This window comes from Macaca thibetana, chromosome 9 (assembly GCF_024542745.1).
Source record: "Macaca thibetana thibetana isolate TM-01 chromosome 9, ASM2454274v1, whole genome shotgun sequence".
NCBI classification, from domain to species: domain Eukaryota; kingdom Metazoa; phylum Chordata; class Mammalia; order Primates; family Cercopithecidae; genus Macaca; species Macaca thibetana.
In genome coordinates this window covers 85,520,590-85,539,717 of record NC_065586.1, presented here as the reverse complement: position 1 = coordinate 85,539,717, position 19,128 = coordinate 85,520,590, and the positions used below count along the sequence as shown (strand labels likewise).

At 38.1% G+C, this 19,128-nt stretch overlaps 1 protein-coding gene across 9 annotated transcripts in view; it reads left to right on the top strand.

The window, feature by feature from the left end:
* The window catches only part of PANK1 (pantothenate kinase 1), a 119,500-nt gene extending 101,673 nt beyond the window's left edge, over positions 1 to 17,827 (top strand). For all 9 annotated transcript variants that reach the window (XM_050805742.1, XM_050805741.1, XM_050805740.1 and 6 more), the window contains 5 exons: positions 1,241 to 1,494; positions 6,830 to 7,006; positions 7,501 to 7,624; positions 12,068 to 12,193; positions 16,371 to 17,827. In XM_050805742.1, the coding sequence (XP_050661699.1) occupies positions 1,241 to 1,494; positions 6,830 to 7,006; positions 7,501 to 7,624; positions 12,068 to 12,193; positions 16,371 to 16,430 (741 nt within the window). In that variant the 3' untranslated portion in view covers positions 16,431 to 17,827. The remainder of the gene's footprint in view (positions 1 to 1,240; positions 1,495 to 6,829; positions 7,007 to 7,500; positions 7,625 to 12,067; positions 12,194 to 16,370) is intronic.
* Positions 17,828 to 19,128: the final 1,301 nt, after the last annotated feature.

The window sequence follows — 19,128 nt, the reverse complement described above, 5'->3', positions numbered from 1 at the left end:
TTGAGGATCATAAATTAAACTTTTGAGAATGCAAAATGGCTACCAGACCCTAAGCCTAGCCCTCAGCCAGGTCATTCCCCTTTACCTTTTTGCCCCTGTCCATTTTTGTCTCACAGGAACATAATAGGATACTCGGGGACCACCCCAGACATTAATGAAAGAGCCAACTTTTTTTTTTAACCCTTTGTATTTGCCAAGGCCTATGTAAGCACTTTACCTATATTTTTAGGTAATCTTCACAGCAGCACTCTGCAATGAGTGTTATGATTATCTTCCCCATTTTACACATGAGGGCACTGAGGTTTGAGAAATCTTTCAGTTAAGTAAATTTTAGAGCTAGAATTCAAAGCCAGATCTAACTCCAAAGCCGAAGCCTGGAAAAAGGGGAGTTGGGCTTTGTGGGCTCAAAGGTGATTCACCCCAGTTCCCAGTCCCTCGGGACTTCATGCTCTACCAAGGAAGTATAGCATTTTTGTTGCTTTCTGAGTATTCTCAGTCTGCTCACCCTGTGCAAGCACCTCTTTATTGGCAGCATCCCCTATTAGATTCCTGTGGCTGCTGTAACAAATAAACTTAATGATTCAAACAACAGAAATTTATTTGCTCACAGTTCTTAATGCCAGAAGTTCAAATTCAAAGCATTGGCGGGACCGTACTTCCTTCAGTGGCTCTTGGAGATGCCATTCTTTGGCTCTTCCAGCTTCTGGTGACTGTCAGCATTCCTTGGCCCGTTGAGCAGCACTCCAGTCTCTGCCTTTGTCTTCATATGGCCTTCTCTTCTGCATCCTTTAAATCTCTCCTGTGTGTCTGTATGCTTGCCATTGGACTCAGGGCCTACCCCAATAATCCAGGATGGTCACTTCTTCTCAAGATACTCAGTTAGATCTGCAAAGACCCTTTTTCCAAATAAAGTCACATTCACAGGTGCTGAGAATTAGGACGTAGTGCCATCTTTCAGGGACCACCATTCAACCCACGACACATGCTGATGGGTGCATTTCAAGCAACCAGGCAAGCTCTTGTCCTTTAGCATGCACTGTGGGCAGGTATGACATCTAGCCAAAGCTACTTTTCCTGTGCAGTGGCTGATTATCTGCAAGATTTTACAACTTGTTTTAAGGGTGTCTCCAAGATTTTAATATGAATGACCCCAACTTAACTAGAACTAAAACCTCTGGGGCTTCCCCTTAAGTGGTTGCCTATCTCAAAAGGTTTTATTTTGTTGTTTGTTTTGTTTTAGATTGCTGACCTGCAGCTGCATAAACTGGATGAACTGGACTGTCTGATTCAGGGCCTGCTTTATGTCGACTCTGTTGGCTTCAACGGCAAGCCAGAATGTTACTATTTTGAAAATCCCACAAATCCTGAATTGTGTCAAAAAAAGCCGTACTGCCTTGATAACCCATACCCTATGTTGCTGGTTAACATGGGCTCAGGTGTCAGCATTCTAGCTGTGTACTCCAAGGACAACTATAAAAGAGTTACAGGGACCAGGTAAACATGTTTCCACTTGTGCTTGAACCCAGACCTCTTTCTTGATGATCAGTTTATAGTAAAAGTTTATGCATATTGAATACATCTTTAAAAGAAATATCTTGACCTCCTTGGCCAACCAAAAAGAATATCTCAAATGGTGTGTTAAAGTGGTATGTGGGTGATTTATATAAATGTTAATAAAACACAGTCCTTGCCTTGATAGAAATTTTGGTCAGATTGAGGGAAGAAGGATTGCACACACCAGAAATTTGCCAACAAGGGGGTATACATTAAGTGTCAGATGATTGGCAGGGTCAGTAGAATTCAGATGGAAGAATACTTGGGATGGTCAGAGATGACTTCAGAAGAAACCTTCTTTTGGACCTCATTGATGCCTAGCTCAGAATGACTTGCTTGAAATAATATACCAATCCAAACAACAAACCAAATTTGGTCTACAAAGAATGTCTTTTTACCCTCAGCCAAATGCTCCACCTGAAAACGGGAATAGTCAGCACACCTCGTAGGGAATTTTGGAGTGGAGTAGACAGGGAAACAGCACCATGGCCACAGTGAGGCAGAGGGACTTGTTTTTTAGTGCACACACCCCAAGGCCCATGTAAGAGCCAAGGGGCTCAGCTTCCTGTTAATGGGGATTCAACATGGGAAAAACATCTGGGGTCAGATCTCTCTAAAACATCACAGTGTAAACAAAACTAAATAGGTTTTCCTTAATTCTAGGAGGAGAATTTGGTATGAAGCATTTCTCCAGCATGTGGAACCGTAGAACCCATTTTTAGAGGAGCATCTTAGGAGATTAGTGCCATGCAGAATGTACTTTGGGATTTGGTGTTGAAACCTGGGTTTTTGATAGCTGCAGATATGTCACTTCTCTGGGTCTCAGTATCATCATTTCTGCCATGAAGGGGGTTGTTTCTTAGATTACTTCTACAGACTTCTCCAGTACTGAAATTCTGCAGGACTACTCACCCATTAGGAGGAGAACATTGCTTTTGCAGTACATTTCCATGACTTGTGATAGACGAGTGGCTCCCCACTGAAGAGGCGAAGATTTAACAGTGTCCCCCAGGATATGTTTGACATTTTTTTTCTTTGGTTGTTACAACTGGCATCTACTGGGTAGAGGTCAGGGGTGCTGCTAAAATCCTGTAGTACATAAGGCAACAAAAAATTATCGAGCCCCAAATATCAGTAATGCTGCCGTTGAGAAACCCTGGCATGCATGTACACACACACACACACACACACACACACACACACACACACACACACACACACACATATACACATTCTAACTGAAGCCTACTTGTGTCCAGAGTATAGGCTTTGTTTTGTAAGTTAATTGCTACCAAGTATACATTTTCTTATTGAGAATATAGAAGCTTGCTTGCTCACACAAGAAACAAAACTGACTCCGTGACCTCATGAGGACTATCAGGAGTATCAGAGACATGAATATTTCAGCCGAGCTGGTTTTACGTTAGGGAGTGATTTGATAAACATATAATTTTTAAGAAACTACAGACATCCTCCCAGAAGGAGTAATTGAATTGGTAAAGCTAGTCCCAAGGTAAGAGCAAGCTATGCGTTGTTCACAATTAGAGATATTTACAGTTTTATCAACACTTAACAATTTAATGAATTACATCCCAGGGACACTTTCTTAAACTTGGAGGCTCCATGGATCTGGGTCATCTTGAATAGCTGCGAAGAAGCAAACTGTCGTGTTTGGCTTCTGTTATATGTGTAATAATGTCTATAAATATTGGTAAATGCCCTTTAATGTCCAGTATCCTCCAGTCATCAACAAGTTCTGTCTGGATGTTCCAGCTTCCCTATAAACTCTCTCTTCAATCAGTAGCTTTGGAAAGGTGCTACCGAAGCCTGCAGGTTAATAGAGAACCCTTTCAGGGCTACCACGAGAGGGGAGGGGAATGAAATATCAAGTCTGTGGGGCTGTGATCCTGATCCAGAGTTGTTTTGCCAAAGGTTTCTTTTAATTCAAGTTAGGAAACCTCTGACATAAACGATTACAGTTGGCAGTGAAGTTAGTATCTACAGTTAGCGTGAGTGTGTAAAACACATTTTAGGAACCACTGTTTTAGCAAATGGCTTAGCTTTAAGTTTTGCTACTCCTATTGTGAACTGATAGCTGTCACTCCAGGTTTTTTCTTATTGTATTATACCTGATTTTCCCATTAAACTTTAAAGTTGTTTATTTTCAAGAAGCTACACAGGATGTTTCCTTTTAAACATGATTTCAAATGATTTATTTCAGTGTTACATATAATTTTGTTGCATCCCAGATTGGGTAGCAACATTTTTTTCCTAGTGAAACAACTCCAATTATAGAAGTCAATGGAAAAAATAGTACTTTATAGCTGACATTAGAATGTGTAGTTTGTTAAAAGAGGAATGCACATGATTTTGAAACTTTGGTGAAAGTAGCAGTACATCTCATCTCATTATTTTGGAATCTGTTTTAAGGGCATGAGCACTTAACTGAAGGTTTCTTCTGCTGTTTCCTAAAATCCCCCACTATGATGTTGTTTTGTTTTATTTTTAAATGGTGATAATATTCTACAGCTTTTTCTTGCATTTTTTTTTGTCTCTTATACACTGAGGGTTTTTACTGTATGCCTACTGAAACAAACAGATGTATCTGACTGTGAGCAGGGAAATCACTTGATTAAATAATGGTTAGCAGGTTGAGGACATTAATAAAGTGCTGGGAGACATTTGGCTCCTCTGCAGCTGTGCATTCTTTCCTCCTATCTGCAGTGCACTCGCTGTCAAATGCATGCTCGCTTTACCTCATTTGTTCCAATTCTTTATGTGGAATCGTCTGTCATCTTCCAGTCATACAAGGCACTTGCCCTTTTTCATTTATACCAACACATCAGCCAATGAGTTACCTTCTTTCTAAGTCAGCCAGTGTCTTCAGTTGCCTACCTTTGAGTGGGTTGTTGAATGCCTCGATTAATACAAATCCTTAATGTCCAAAGAAAGGTTATTCGTGGGGGTGAAAGATATTTAGAAGCTAGAAATGGGAGCAAAGACGTCTTTCTAAAAATACACACGGAGAAAGCAAACCAAATCCAAATGGCACACAAACCAGAACATGTTCCCACACTAGCTTTGTAGGTAGGCTGAAACCAGCAATGTAGAATGACATACTGCATTAAATGTAAATAAAGATAAACTTTCTTAGAGGAAATCCAAAGTTTCTACTGTGACTAAGTTGTGAAGGTAATAATGTACATGGACCTCTTCTTTTACTCATGGAACTGCATCTACAGCTTGGCTGGCTGCTACTGGTGGTGCCTAGCTACATAATTTTCCATGAAAACCCATAATTTCAATCATATATATATATATGTGTATGTGTATGTGTGTGTGTGTGTGTGTGTATATATATATGAGTAAATTAAGTTATATATATATATATATATATATATATATATATATTTTTTTTTTTTTTTTTTTTTTTTTTTCTTCAGACGAAGTCCAGCTCTGTCACCCAGGCTGGAGTGCAGTGGTGCAATCTTGGCTCACTACAATCTCCACCAGGGTACAAGTAATCCCCCCACCTCAGCCTCCTGAGTAGCTGGGATTACAGGCGCATGCCACCACACCTGGCTAATTTTTGTATTTTTGTATTTTTAGTAGAGACAGGGTTTCACCGTGTTGGCCAGGCTGATCTCAAACTCCTGACCTCAGGTGATTCACCTGCCTTGGCCTCCAAAAGTGCTGGGATTATAGGCATGAGCCACCACGCCTGGCTTCAATCATGTATATAATTTTATACAAATGACAATTTAAGAATATTACACATAGTTTCGCTATTTTATTTTATTTTATTATTTTTTGAGATGGAGTCTCGCTCTGTCTGTCGCCCAGGCTGGAGTGCAATGGTGCAATCCCGGTTCACTGCAACCTCCACCTCCTGGGTTCAAGCGATTCTCCTTCCTCAGTTTCCCAAGTAGCTTGGATTATAGGTGTGAACCACCACACCTGGCTAATGTTTGCATTTTTCATAGAAACGGAGTTTCACCGTGTTGGCCAGGCTGGTCTCAAACTCCTGACCTCAAGTAATTCACCCGTCTCAGCCTCCCAAAGTGCTGGGATTACAGGCATAAGCCACCACACCCAGTCAGTTTCGTTTTAGATGCATCTTCAAGAACTATGTACCTGTCTACAGTTTTGTACCTTCTTGTTAACAGTTATTGACCTTAAACATAACCTTAATCCCAAATTGATTTTATTCTTAGAAGTAAAAGCCAGTGCTCAAACACAAATTGAATTTCCAAAGCTAGTAGCTTCTTGGGGCTTTAGAACAGATGGATGTGAGCAGCTCTTCTTCATTTACTCTTCTACATGGTAAAGAAATAGGAAAACCTATGTCCATTAGCTTCAAGAATCAATGCTTCTTTTCCTGCTGGGAGTTCACTGGCAATACTTTACTCTGAATCTGCTTTTCTTTCCATTAGGTAACTTTGATATTAATACACAATTGAGTTCATTCTTGGCTACTGTAATTACTTTCTAATTTTGTCTAGGCTATTTTAGAGGAAATTTCCCCCTAAACAAGTCAAAGGTTTTTAAATGTAGTTCAACCATTGGAACCACTTTATGACCTTTGTTACTGTTTTTTACTATTGAGTGGTAAGTAATATATTAAAAAACCTTCTGGAGAGTCTACTAGAAAAAAATTCAGTGTCAGATCAATGGTTCCCTTCTAGAAATATTCAAGGAGGCTAAATGAGATTATCTCTGCTAGAGAAGCAAGGTCAGGTCAAAGACAGCTTTTAAAACTGGCCAGTCCTGGCACAATCCTGTGTCAGTTTTGTCATCAGAGGGTTTGGCTTCATAGCTGTGAACTATGCTTTATGTACACACAAATTCTTTTTCTAGGTATTTATATTCAGCTGCATATGGTTTTTTAATAGGAGTTATTTCTTGGTTGTTTGCTGCTTTCAGACCACCCAAATAGAAGAGATCATGATTTGGCCCCATTTCGTAGGTGGGAAGGCTGAACAAAGCACTCAGGTTAGTGGTTAGGTGAAGGTCTCACAACAGAAATCAGTGAGAGTCTTTCTTTGGTTTTGTTCTCAAATTTAGGGGCAAATTTTCCTTGATGTTTATTTTTAGTCTCTGCCCTCTTTTCATATCCAGTCTACCCTAAAGCTCTGTTGCACCCTAGCACTTTAATTCAAGTGCCCCTTTGTTCATCTGCTTTTATTCACCCATATTAATAGTCTTGACGTAGTTGGGGACTTGGATGGGCATATCTTAAAGTAAAATTTAAAAATAAACCTTATTGTTCCTTCAGTCTTGGAGGTGGAACATTCCTAGGCCTATGTTGCTTGCTGACTGGTTGTGAGACCTTTGAAGAAGCTCTGGAAATGGCAGCTAAAGGCGACAGCACCAATGTTGATAAGCTGGTGAAGGACATTTACGGAGGAGACTATGAACGATTTGGCCTTCAAGGATCTGCTGTAGCATCAAGGTAGAGATTAAGTAGCTAGGAGCAGTAGTGATTAAACACAAGGCAGCCTCTCCACCCTGGCCATTCACTAAGTTATGTTTTAAAATGTCAATCCACCAGCCTGGTGCAGATACCTGTTGTATCAGAGCTCAGACTTGATCTCCTGCCCTTGATGAAGCACTGAGATATTTAGCTCTTGATGCTTGTTCTTAAAATAAGGCAACTTTGAAAGAAGGTTCTAGAAAACTGCAATAGTTTCACCTGTTTCATTCTTGTCCAGATATCTAGAGGCATTAAAGTTTTTTCCCCCATCAATGGACATGCTACTTTGTCCCTATTAAGAAAAGGGCAGTCAGCCATGCATACTATAATCTTGTCTGCTTATAAACCATAGTAGCAAAATTGGATCACTTGAGTTTGAACAGTTACTCATAGAGCCTTCCACAGTACTTTGGTGGAAGATGGGCCCTGCCTGAGGACGATTTTGAACACTTTCGCTAATATTTCCAACATAGCTTTGGCAACATGATGAGTAAAGAAAAGCGAGATTCCATCAGCAAGGAAGACCTCGCCCGGGCCACATTGGTCACCATCACCAACAACATTGGCTCCATTGCTCGGATGTGTGCGTTGAATGAGGTAAGGCCTTACTCAACCTGGTGAAAGCTGTTTGTCATTCATACACATCATCTGGGCAGTGCAATACCTGCTGACTCTTACACAGCTGCATATCCTTAGGAAAGCTTCCCTTTACTATAGTCACACTTTACAGAACAGGAGGGGTGTGTGTTGGGGGAGGGGGAAGAATATATGCTTTATTTTTAAGAAGGCACTGGATGATAATGAATGATAATGTGGAAACATGATACAATTACAACCCATGTCATAGTCTCTCTAACCGTCATTATTGCCATGTGTCCACTGAAATGTGAGGAAAAGGTCTGAGCATCCTTGCACATAACTGCAGGTAAAATGCTCGACTTGCAATATTCGATATTCTCTCTGCTTTCAGCTTCTTTACAGTGTTGCCTTGTGGCATGGAGTTCAAGCAGCATTGTACAGGGCTATCAAAGCACAGAGAGCTTGCTACAGCCAAGGCCAGCCAGAGCCCCAGGTACAAAAAGGGGTGGAGCTGGTGACAGACAAAGTTTTATTAACATGTTTTGAAGCACTGCAAGATTCGCTTGGAAAAAATTGAACCTTTTCTGAAATACAAGGTGTGTAAAGTAGAACTCTTCACACTGAGGTGTATTAGAAAGACAAGAAAGAAGAATTGGGGCATGGAACAGGTCATAGGAGAGTATTAAAGAACCATAGTAGCTCTGTAATGGAGTTTTGATAAATATAGCTTTTAATAGAGAGGTGATATACACACAGAAGAAAGCTCAAATTATAAGCTTACAGTTGAATTTACACCACACAAGCACCCCTATATAGCCATCACTCAGATCAAGAAATAGAATATTATAGGTACTCAGAAAGCCCCTTGAGCCCCCTCCCAGTTGAATAGTTGAATGTTAGTGTATGAGGCAGTCTTTATGATACATGGGTGTTAGCCCTGCGTTTGAGTTCTGGGTTGACAAAAAACACACTCTCCTTGCATAACACTGAACAGAGTATGTTACTGGCCTGCAGATCAGGGACATACCTTTTCGGAAGCCCTCAGTTCAGATGGAGTTTAAATGGGAGGCTGATACTGAGAGAAAAGAGCATTCCAGAGATGTTTTTTCAAAGTCCACTTGAGTCTTGGGACTCAATGTAACAGAGTTTATTTCTTGACATTAACCTTTAAAGGGAATTTTTCCAAGTAATGAAACAAGCCCCAAGACCAATATGTGTGTAGCTGGCTGTACTCATGGGCTCTCAAAAGTCAGCTGGTAACACCCCTTGCCCCACAGAGCAATAGATGCCCTTTCCCCTACTTTCCACAGAGCTGGCTTCTTGTGCTTTTGGCTGGAGTGAGCCAGCAGGTCAGCAGGTCTTTTCACAGGTATCAGAATCCCTTTGGGAGAGAGCGACTGACTTTACTATTCACTTTTGATTTCAATTTCAATATTATCGATTGGTGGAGTATAGCAAGAGTGCCAATTTGAAAATGTAGCCATGTTACATTTTCACGTCAAACACGGGTTTGAGCAACTATTTTATATGTTTCTGTGGGGCTGAATGAGTGAAGGGAATCACCAGTTGCCTTGGGGCCAAGGCTCCCCCAGAGGGTGTCCAGTCAGTTCAGACTCCCAGTGGCCGCGCCAGTGACTGGCATTGTTGCGTTTCCCCATGAGAGCAGCCACCAAGTCCCTCAGTCCTTGCTTTGCTCTCTGGAGTCACTGATTTGAGACCCTTTGATTTCAGCCATTTCATTGAGGGACACCACATTTATCAAATCTAAAACATTTTTGCCGTGATTCTTGAGATTCTGTGAAATGCTTCCCCATCAATTTTAAATTTTCTGATTCAAATTTTTGAATAGATAATACAAACACATAATACAGACTACTAAGACATTAGAAGGATACACAAGGAAGTGAGTCACCATTTCCACTTCTGTCTGTCAGTGTTAACCTCAGTTGAAGCTGCCATTGTTTTTAGGGTTTTTTTGTTTGTTTTTATTGTATGTATTACAATATATCTTTAGTTTATATTGTATGTAATGTAGGATACATTTATCTTTCTAAAGGTAACAAATTCTGTTGTAACATTCTTTTTACAAAATAATAGTTTTATTGAAATATAATTATATGCTATACAATTCACCCTGCATATACTATTCTACATTTTGCTTTATCAGCTTTTTATTAAGAAGATGCATAAACATATGTAAAGGAGAGAGAACAGTATAAAGAACCTCCATATATCCATCAGTGCAGATTCTGCAATCATTAAGGCTTCACAACACATGCTTTCTCTCTCTGTATTTTCATCTTCCTCCTCCCTCCGGTCCTCTCTCCTCCTCCTTCCCTCTTTTTTGCTAAAATACTAGAAAACAAATCCAAGATATTATGTCAATCTACCCTATATGTTTTAATAAGCACCTCTAAAAATACTGCCTGTTGCTTTTTGATGTAGTAATGCGTCTTGAAATTGATCATATCAGTATATGTTAAATTGCTTCATTTTTAACGGCCCTATGGCATTTTAACATATAGATATGCTATTATTGATTTGTTCAATTTCCTAATGATATTTAGGTTTTTCCAGTCTTTTACTATTGTTTAAATATTCATGGTGTATTTATATATGGTTTACACACATATATGTATACACACATATCATTTTGCCTATATGTGAGTATATAAATAGGATAAATTCCTAGAAGGGAACTTGCTGAGTCATAGGATATGTTGATTGTAGTATTAACAGATATAAAGTTCCCTCCATAAAGGTAGTTCAAATTTATATTCCCACCAAGCAGGGTTATAAGGGTACAAGTTTCTCCACAGAGAGTTATCAAACTTTTTTATTTTTTTCAATGTAATAGGTTAAAAATTATACCTTATTTTGGGATTAACTATTAATATTATTTACTCATTACTCTATTGGGTTGTTGGCCTTTTTTTCTTATTGATTTATGGAACTCTTAATTAAGTAACAAATCCATTTGATGTGAAATGTATGATAATATTTTCCATTTATTGCTTCCCATTTGGATTTGTTTGTGGTGATGTTTTTCCCCAAATAAATTTAACTTTTTAAAGTAAATATAGCAATTATTTTGAAATGATTTCCTTTATTATGCATTTTCTACTTCAACATTTTTTTCCAATTCTTCCATATTTTTCCCTAATCTCTTTTTCTTTTCTTTATTTCTTTTCCTCCCCCCCCCCTTTTTTTTTTAACATCTTTGACCCACCTGGAATTTATTTGAAACATGAAATGCTCTTCTAGTTTTAATGCCACTTCTACTCCTTCTGACTTTCTATTAGGGTAATGCAAGAATGGGCTTTCAGCAAATCCTCCCTTGGACTCCCTTGTTTTGGGAGAAAGGGCAAAGCTCCTCAATTTAATTAAATTTCTTTTTAGCCTGAGTTTCTTAGAGTGTTCCTTGCCACCTCTTAGTTTGGGTGGCTAGTTTTTTTTTTCATAATGAAAATTTATTAAAACTACCTCCACTCCTCCACCCACGGAAAATGTTCAGTGGCTAATGGGTTCATGAACATTCATTGTTAAAACTTGAGGCAGTTAAAAGGTAATGTTCCCAGACCGTGATTACTCTCGATAAACTAAGCAGAAAATAATACCAGCTTCAAAGACTCTCTTGCCTTTGATATGAGTGAGTGACCATAGCAACTGACTCTGAGTGAGTGAGTGAGTGAGTGGTGAGCAGCCTCTGCATGGTAGACAGGCTGAGCTCTGGTTTGAACTTAAGAAATATCTGGGGGAGTGGGAAGTATAACGAGTGCACTGGAGCTGGAAACTTATGGGATTTGAAGAATGTCTGCATGAACAGGATAGGAGAGGAATGTTTATAAGTGTATGTTCAGAATGCAGAGCCATGATGACAAAAATAGAGTATTTTTTGTGACCATATTTTAACTCCTCTGTTGACCAAACAGGATATTCCACCATATATCCTGAGGGCAGAGATTGAGTATTCTTTCTTCTTTGTATTTCCAGTGTCCAGCACAGAGCAAATTGAGCATTATTCATTACACGAATAAACCATACCATAGCCATTTTATCTGTGAGTTGGTTATAAGAGTATTTTATACCTACAAGTTGGGGGATTGAGGTATTACACATGAAAATTTAGCTGAACTTGAACTCCAGTTAAAATTGTACATATGGGTGTGTTTTGGGAGCTTAATTTCATGTCAGACCTAAGGCAGTCTGACATAGCACCTGCAAATAAGTCCAATATCAGTTTCTGCCTTGCCCAGCAAAAATCTCAGCCTCTTGTTCTTGTGGAATGTACTATAAGGTTGGTTTAACTTCATTTTGGCAACGTAGAAATAATTCCACCAAAAAAAAAACAAGGAAAATGTACTCTTCAAGGTTCTGTACAGAGACATACATAACATTGGGTCTTTGCCAAATGCTATTTTTATGTCATGATTCAATTGTTTTCTTTAACATTTTTTCCAGAATATAGACAGAGTTGTGTTTGTTGGAAATTTTCTCAGAATCAATATGGTCTCCATGAAGCTGCTAGCATATGCCATGGATTTTTGGTCCAAAGGACAACTAAAAGCTCTATTTTTGGAACATGAGGTAGGTTGAGCTTGCATAGACTTACTGTCATATGTGGAGTATATTTTGGTTTGGCTAACCTATCAGCAGGTCTCTTAGTTTTTTAAATTGGTCAAGTAGAAAAGTTGCCATTTACACTTTGCATTTACACAAAGGATAATAAAAAAGTATATATTAAATGGAAGCGTTCTTATCCAACAACCAGGACTGGTAGTTGGTTAATTTAATTTTTTTTAAAAGTTACTGGAAATGTAAATTAGGACAGTCATTATAGAAAACTGCATGGAAGTTTCAAAAAAACTAAAAATAAAATTACCATATGATCGAGCAGTTCCACCTCTGAGTATTTACCCAAAAGATTTAAAATCAGTATGTCGAAGAGATGTCTGCACTCCCATGTTTATTGCAGCACTACTCACGGTAACCAGGTTACGGAATTATCCTAAGTGTCTATCAGCAGATGAATGGGTTTTTTTAATGTGGTACGTATACACAATGGAATACTATTCAGCACTTAAAAAGAAATTATGTAGTTTGCAACAACATGGATGGAATTGGAAAACATAATGCTAAGTGAAATAAGCCAGGCACAGGAAGACATATGCATTCTCACTCATTTGTGGAATCTAAAACAATCAAACTCATAGAAGCAGAGAGTAGAATGGTGGTTACAGAGGCTGGAGGGTAGGGGAAATGGGAACATACATTTCAAACTTGTAAATTTCAAATATTCTCACCAAAAAAATCTAAGTATTTGAAGTTATATACATGTTAATTAGCTTGCTTTAGTTATTTCACATTATATTCATAAATCATAACCTCACTTTGTACCCCATAAATATATGATTATAAGTTGTCAATTTATAATAACATTTTTAAAAAGTTTTAAAGTCAGATAAAATGAGTAATCATTCAAAAAATCTTTCTTCAAACATTTTATTAAACCTTAAAATGTGTAAATGTGCACTTACCAATCTTTTGATGTGAGACCAACACCTATTTTTGAGCATGGTTTCTGCCGATTGGAGTCCTGTGGTTATATTTCTTTCATAATCTACAATATTATGCACCTCCTTTGGTTTCCAATTTGTTTCCTTAAAGTGGATTAAGAAGTTAAAGATACTTATGAAGCAAGTTGGTTGCAGAATTCGTATAGGTTTTTTTCTCTATCTTTCACATTGTGGCATCCACCTAAGTAGACAGCAGTTATTTCTGACTACCTTTCTCAATATTTCTCAAGAATTTAACTGAATTTTCATAGAACTGACCATCAATTTGTGCTCTTTTTATTGACTTAGGTGGTATATAGTTAAACTAGATTATTACATTACAATCAACCTGTCATAAACAAATTTAAGAATAAACACAGCTGACTCTTGGCAAGTAAGCAACTCAGCTGGTAAGAACAGAAGTGCCTGGGCGACTAAGAGTAGCCTGTTGGCCTTAAGAGGTCGGTGTACGTGACCATTAGTGAACCTGTTTACAAACGAAATGGAGAGTGTCAGTAAATTCAGAGTCCCTTACTTGGAATTTCTTTTTTTTTGAGACAGAGTCTCCCTCTGTCACCCAGGCTGGAGTGCAGTGGCGTAGTCTCAGCTCACTGCTACCTCCGCCTCCCAGGTTCAAGCAATTCTCGTGCCTCAGCCTCCCAAGTAGCTGGGATTACAGACGTGCACCACCACGCCAGACTAATTTTCATATTTTTAGTAGAGGGTTTCACCATGTTGGCCAGGATGGTCATGAACTCCCGACCTCAGGTAATCTGCCCGCCTCGGCCTCCCACAGTGCTGGGATTACAGTTGTGAGCCATCCTGGCCCCCTTACTTGGAGTTTCTACCATAATATAAGCAAACAAAAAAAAGCCCTTCTCTCTTCCACCTCCTCTGTCCCCTCCTTTAAAATCAGTGCTGCAGTGCTGTAATGAGCTATCACCGGAGGTATCTAATTTCTTGTGTATACTGCAGCAGAAAAACATTGAGAGAGCTAGTATTGTCGGTTTCAATTGTAATGAATAACTACTGTGCCATTTTTTTTTCTCATCTTCAAACTGAGCTATTTATGTAAGAAGTTACCAGTGCATTTAGAGTTATTTAGAACTCTCTATGCCTGTATTTTGTTTTATTAAAGCATGTGAAACAGGTACTTAAATACTAAATAGTTAAGGCCCAATGATAGAAATTCATACTAAAGAAGGCTCTTGTTTTTAAAGCAGGCTTTTGGCATTGAGTGAGGGGAAATGAGGTCCCAGAACCTCTACTCCCTAGCCCCCAGAGCCAGAATATCTGATTATTTATGGAGTTTCCATGAAAGTTTTGTTTGAAAAAGAAAAAACCACCTCAGCCTTTAAAAAAATAATTAAAAAGGAAAAAGAAAACTCCCGTTCTAGTCCAGATAGTGTTGCCATTTTTGGCAATAAAAAATACAGGGTGCCCAGTTATTTTATCTGCCATTTATCTGTGTCTTATCTGGCAACCATAAGTCCAGATCTTCTTGGCCTAATGCAGACAACAAAGCCTGGAAACTGTCAGGGATAAAAAGTCTTCTATAACATCATGTGGGAAGTTAGGTGGTGGTAAGATAGGAAGTAAAATCCAACGTTTTGGGGAAAGCCACTTCTATAGGTAAAAATGTAGTCACCTATATCACCCTGTACAATCCTAAGCCTCTGTGGACTCTGGCTTTGGTTTGTTACCCTATATCATAACTCAGTCTTTATGGCCAGTGAAAATGGAATATTCTTGTAACCCTCATAATGTGGTCCTCAGAAAATTCTCTACATTCTTAAATTCACTGTGGCTTACGCTGGCCTTACTAGAGAATACTATGGAGAGACAACTTTTGAGAAGCACTGGTATGGTGGCTTTCTGGTCACCTGCCCTGGCCTTAGGAGTCATCACTTAATTTCTTATTCATTCAACTAATGTTACAGAACATCTCTTAGGAGATGTTATCTAGCCAGATAGTTAAGAACACTGCCTTTTACTGACTTTGAGATCTTAGACAATGACTCTAGCTCTCCATTTCTGTTTTAGCATTTTTAAAATGGGGCAATTATCATATTTGTCTCATAGAGTTATTGTGATAGGTAAATGAGTAAATCCATGTAAAGTGCTTAGAACCACTTGTAGCATTAGTGGGGCCTCAATAAATGTGAGCTGACAACAGCAGCAGCAAAGATCCATCCACGTCCTGCCACACTCACATCTACTGCTGCAGTTATAACTATTAAGTTCAGCAAGTGCCAGAAGAATGGAGCCTCCTGCCTTTTGGAAACAGATTGTTGTGGACTGATTATTTGTGCCCCGACCAACTTCGAATGTGTATGTTGAAATCGTAATCTACAAGGTGATGGTATTGGGAGATGGCCTTCGGGAGGTGTTAGGTCATGAGGGCTGAGCCTTCATGAATGGAATTAGCATCCTTATAAAAAAGGTCTAAGAGAGCTCCCTTGCCCCTTCCACCACATAATCCAGCCATGTGAGATTATAATGGGAAGATAGCTATCTATGAGGAATGGGTCCTCACCAGACACCTTGATTTTAGACTTCCCGGCCTCTAGAACTGTGAGAAACAAATTTCTATTGTTTATAAGCCACCCAGTCTAGGGTACTTTGTTATATATAGCAGCCTGAACAAACTAACACACAGTTCTCTACAAATTTATCTTTTTTAGTTCCTTTCATTTTCATAGACATATGGTCTTTTATTTTACAGATGGGCAAAGTGAGGCTTGGACTAATTTAAGTGCCTATGCAAGAGCTACTGAGGGAAGTTTAGGGTTTTCTCCCATGAAATATAACTTTGAAGTCAGACAGATTTGGTGTTGAGCCCTGGTACAAGACCTGTGACCCTGCAAGCGTAATTTACTTTATTACCTTCCATTTCTCATATGTGAAATAATAATCAGAGTTTTGCCATGATGAAGATAAAGATGAAATAGTTATAATACTAACAACCCCCGGCACACACTTAGCACACATGTGCCAGACATAGTTCTAAGCACTTACATATGTGAATTTATTTAATATATATAAGTAGGTGTCCAATAAATTATAGTTATTATTCTGCCATGTTTTGTGATGCACAATTTAGGTTTTAAATTTCTCTTTTATCTACATTAATGGCATTCCTAGAATTATTAAAAACAATAGGTATTTGGCTAAGGTTCAGAGATCATCGTTTTGTATTGTTTTCATAGGGTTATTTTGGAGCCGTTGGGGCCCTGTTGGAACTGTTCAAAATGACCGATGACAAGTAGAGATGAGCAGTGGAGGGAACAGCCTCCCCAAAGGACAGAGAACTAAAAAATTGCTGCTGGAGAAGGTGAAAGTCGCTTTGGGACGGAAACCAAGCCATTATGGCAGATGAACCTGCTGGATTTGTAAATAATTTAAAATCCTTCCAGATGATCTTTTACTCTTAGGTTTTGAGCTAATGATTCAAAACGAGGGAATATAAAAGGTTTTTTTCTGTATACTGTATTTTTTTAAAAAAATGGTGCAGCGTGGCCAAACCTACCAATTGTATGCATTAACTTTGAAAAGTTGTTTGATGTTTAAGAAGGACCTGATACGTAAGCGCTGTTCATTTTTCTTCTGGGGTTTACTGATCAGTGTGGTGATTTTAACTTCATTTAGTAATTACTCTAGGAGATTTTACCTTGACTCATATTTTTCATGACGTTTCATGATTTGCTGTTGGTTTCAAATGAAACTACAAATCTGGCATGTTTTACTGTGAACACTTTTGTTATTTGTTTGTTTACCCTTTTTTGTCTTGTTTTTCTGTTTTAGTTGTCTTATGAAAAAAGAGAGTCCTTCCCTCTGTTTCTGTCCTCGGATGATCTCCCTCCCCTACCTGTAAACTTTCTTTGACATAATTGTTCATATCAATGAAGGTGCTGACCAGCTCAATACAAAGTTAAGGACAAGATCTAAAGCTCTTGAAAATGCCGGTGAAGAGAAGACTGAATGTTAATGAATTTAATGAGTCTAGCAAGTTTGTCTTATCCCTTATAAATGTAGTGTTTCATTGGATTTATTTTATGCTAGGTGATATTAAGTTGAAATAGTCTATGATGAAATGTCCTCATCCATGCACAGAATATGAATGGCAGCAAATCTTTGTGCAAGAAGTTTGGAACTTATTGGGAAAAGCCTCCCAGTTGATTAATTGTTCATATCAGGAGATTTAGGGTAAGTCATGGATTGAGGTGTCAGATAGTAATATCTGTTTGTTTTGTACATGTATATATCTAGGAAATTTGTAACAATACATCTTTAATAATGTTAAAGTTTTTTTCATTTTTAATATTTTAAACTAAAAACTGTACTTCAATCTCAGTTTCTAAAATTAAAAATAATTTATACTGATCTATATATTTTTTCTTTTTGAAAGATTTCATTAAGATTGATGGGTAACTTTCAAATGAGGGTCACGTACAAATATCGGAATGCGTGAGATCCCATGATCTTGTGTATTGAGCTTATTGTTGAAAGGGATTTTTGAAGGACAGAACAATTACTCCATGGTGAATCTTCCTTTCTCTGCCTTCTGAGCACCGTCTTTAATTTCCATATCTTCAAGTCTTGAAGAAGTTGATGTTAATTGAAGAACTCATTTGTCTGGTTGAAATAAAGCCTGTTTCTGTTGTGATGTTTTTAGTGTATATGTTATTTTCATTTCTTAATTCTCATGTTTATAGTATCGGCTTTGTACCATGAAATGACTGTGTGTTGTGTTTTTGCTACTCTACATTTCAAAATCGGAGGCTTTCCCATGAGTGTGGTATGTTCCAAAACACTGTGTCTTCAGGTGAAGCTGTAGCCCTATGCATAGATTTTTAAAATACAGCTTTATTGTTTCTATACAAGTGACTCCTTAATGCCAACTATCACTGCTATATTTGTTAATTCCAAAGGAGTTTCAAAATTTGGTCATCACAAATATATTTTATTAACTTCTGTCTGGCTTTTAAAAAATTCAGGCAGCTAAAGTGTTCTTGAAAAGGGTAAGTTAAAAATCTACATATTATTTATAACTAGTGCCTTTTGATGGCCTCTTCTACTATTCCTATTCTCATCTATCAGGTAACAGCAGACCTTGGTTCTACAGATCATGGTTCTACAAAGGAAATCAGGGCAAGTTAGTGTGACTGTATATTTTTTTAATTATCTGAAATCACTTGATCTCTGATGACAAACATTTAAAACATTGGTGTAGCTGAGAAAATATATTATTCCATTATACAAATATCAGTTAAATGTTGACTACATATAGCCAGCCTGTTTTTTACAAAAGGCTGGCTCCATCCTCAGAGCCAGCCTGAGGATTTTCACATTCACTTGAATTACAGAAACTTTTCTTAGACCCAACATCACAAAGAAACTGGAAAGACTAAAGAATTTTGACCTTGTGCAATATGAAGTAAGAGCATGGCTTTTTATCGTGAGGCAGCTTCAGTCTGGGTCCACCTTAGTCAGTTACCAGTGCAAAGATATGCTAAGCCTCTTTCTAAACCATAGTTTCCTCCCCTGTAAAATGGGACAAATAATAGTTTTACATACATATTTAAAGAGCTCAGCACAGGGGTTGACATAAAGTAAATGCTTCATTAATGTTAGCTACAATGAAAAAATAAATTATTTAAACTAATGTATTAAATCAGTAATTCTTAACCTTCTGGATTGTGGGAAACCCATGTTACTATGGAGATGTTTCACCAGTCTCCATATGCTAATACATATCCACAGCTCCTTGTCCACACTTCCAAAATCCCATACTTAGGAAATCTATCTTGACAACTCACTTGACAGCAAACTCTGACTTGAGCATTATTTCTCACATGTAGTATGGCTCTTCACATGTTTTGTTGCAAGGCTCTTCATGGGTTAGATAACAGGATACTGACTCTGACGGGGTGTTAAGTAATAAATGATTCTGAATTGGCTGGGTGT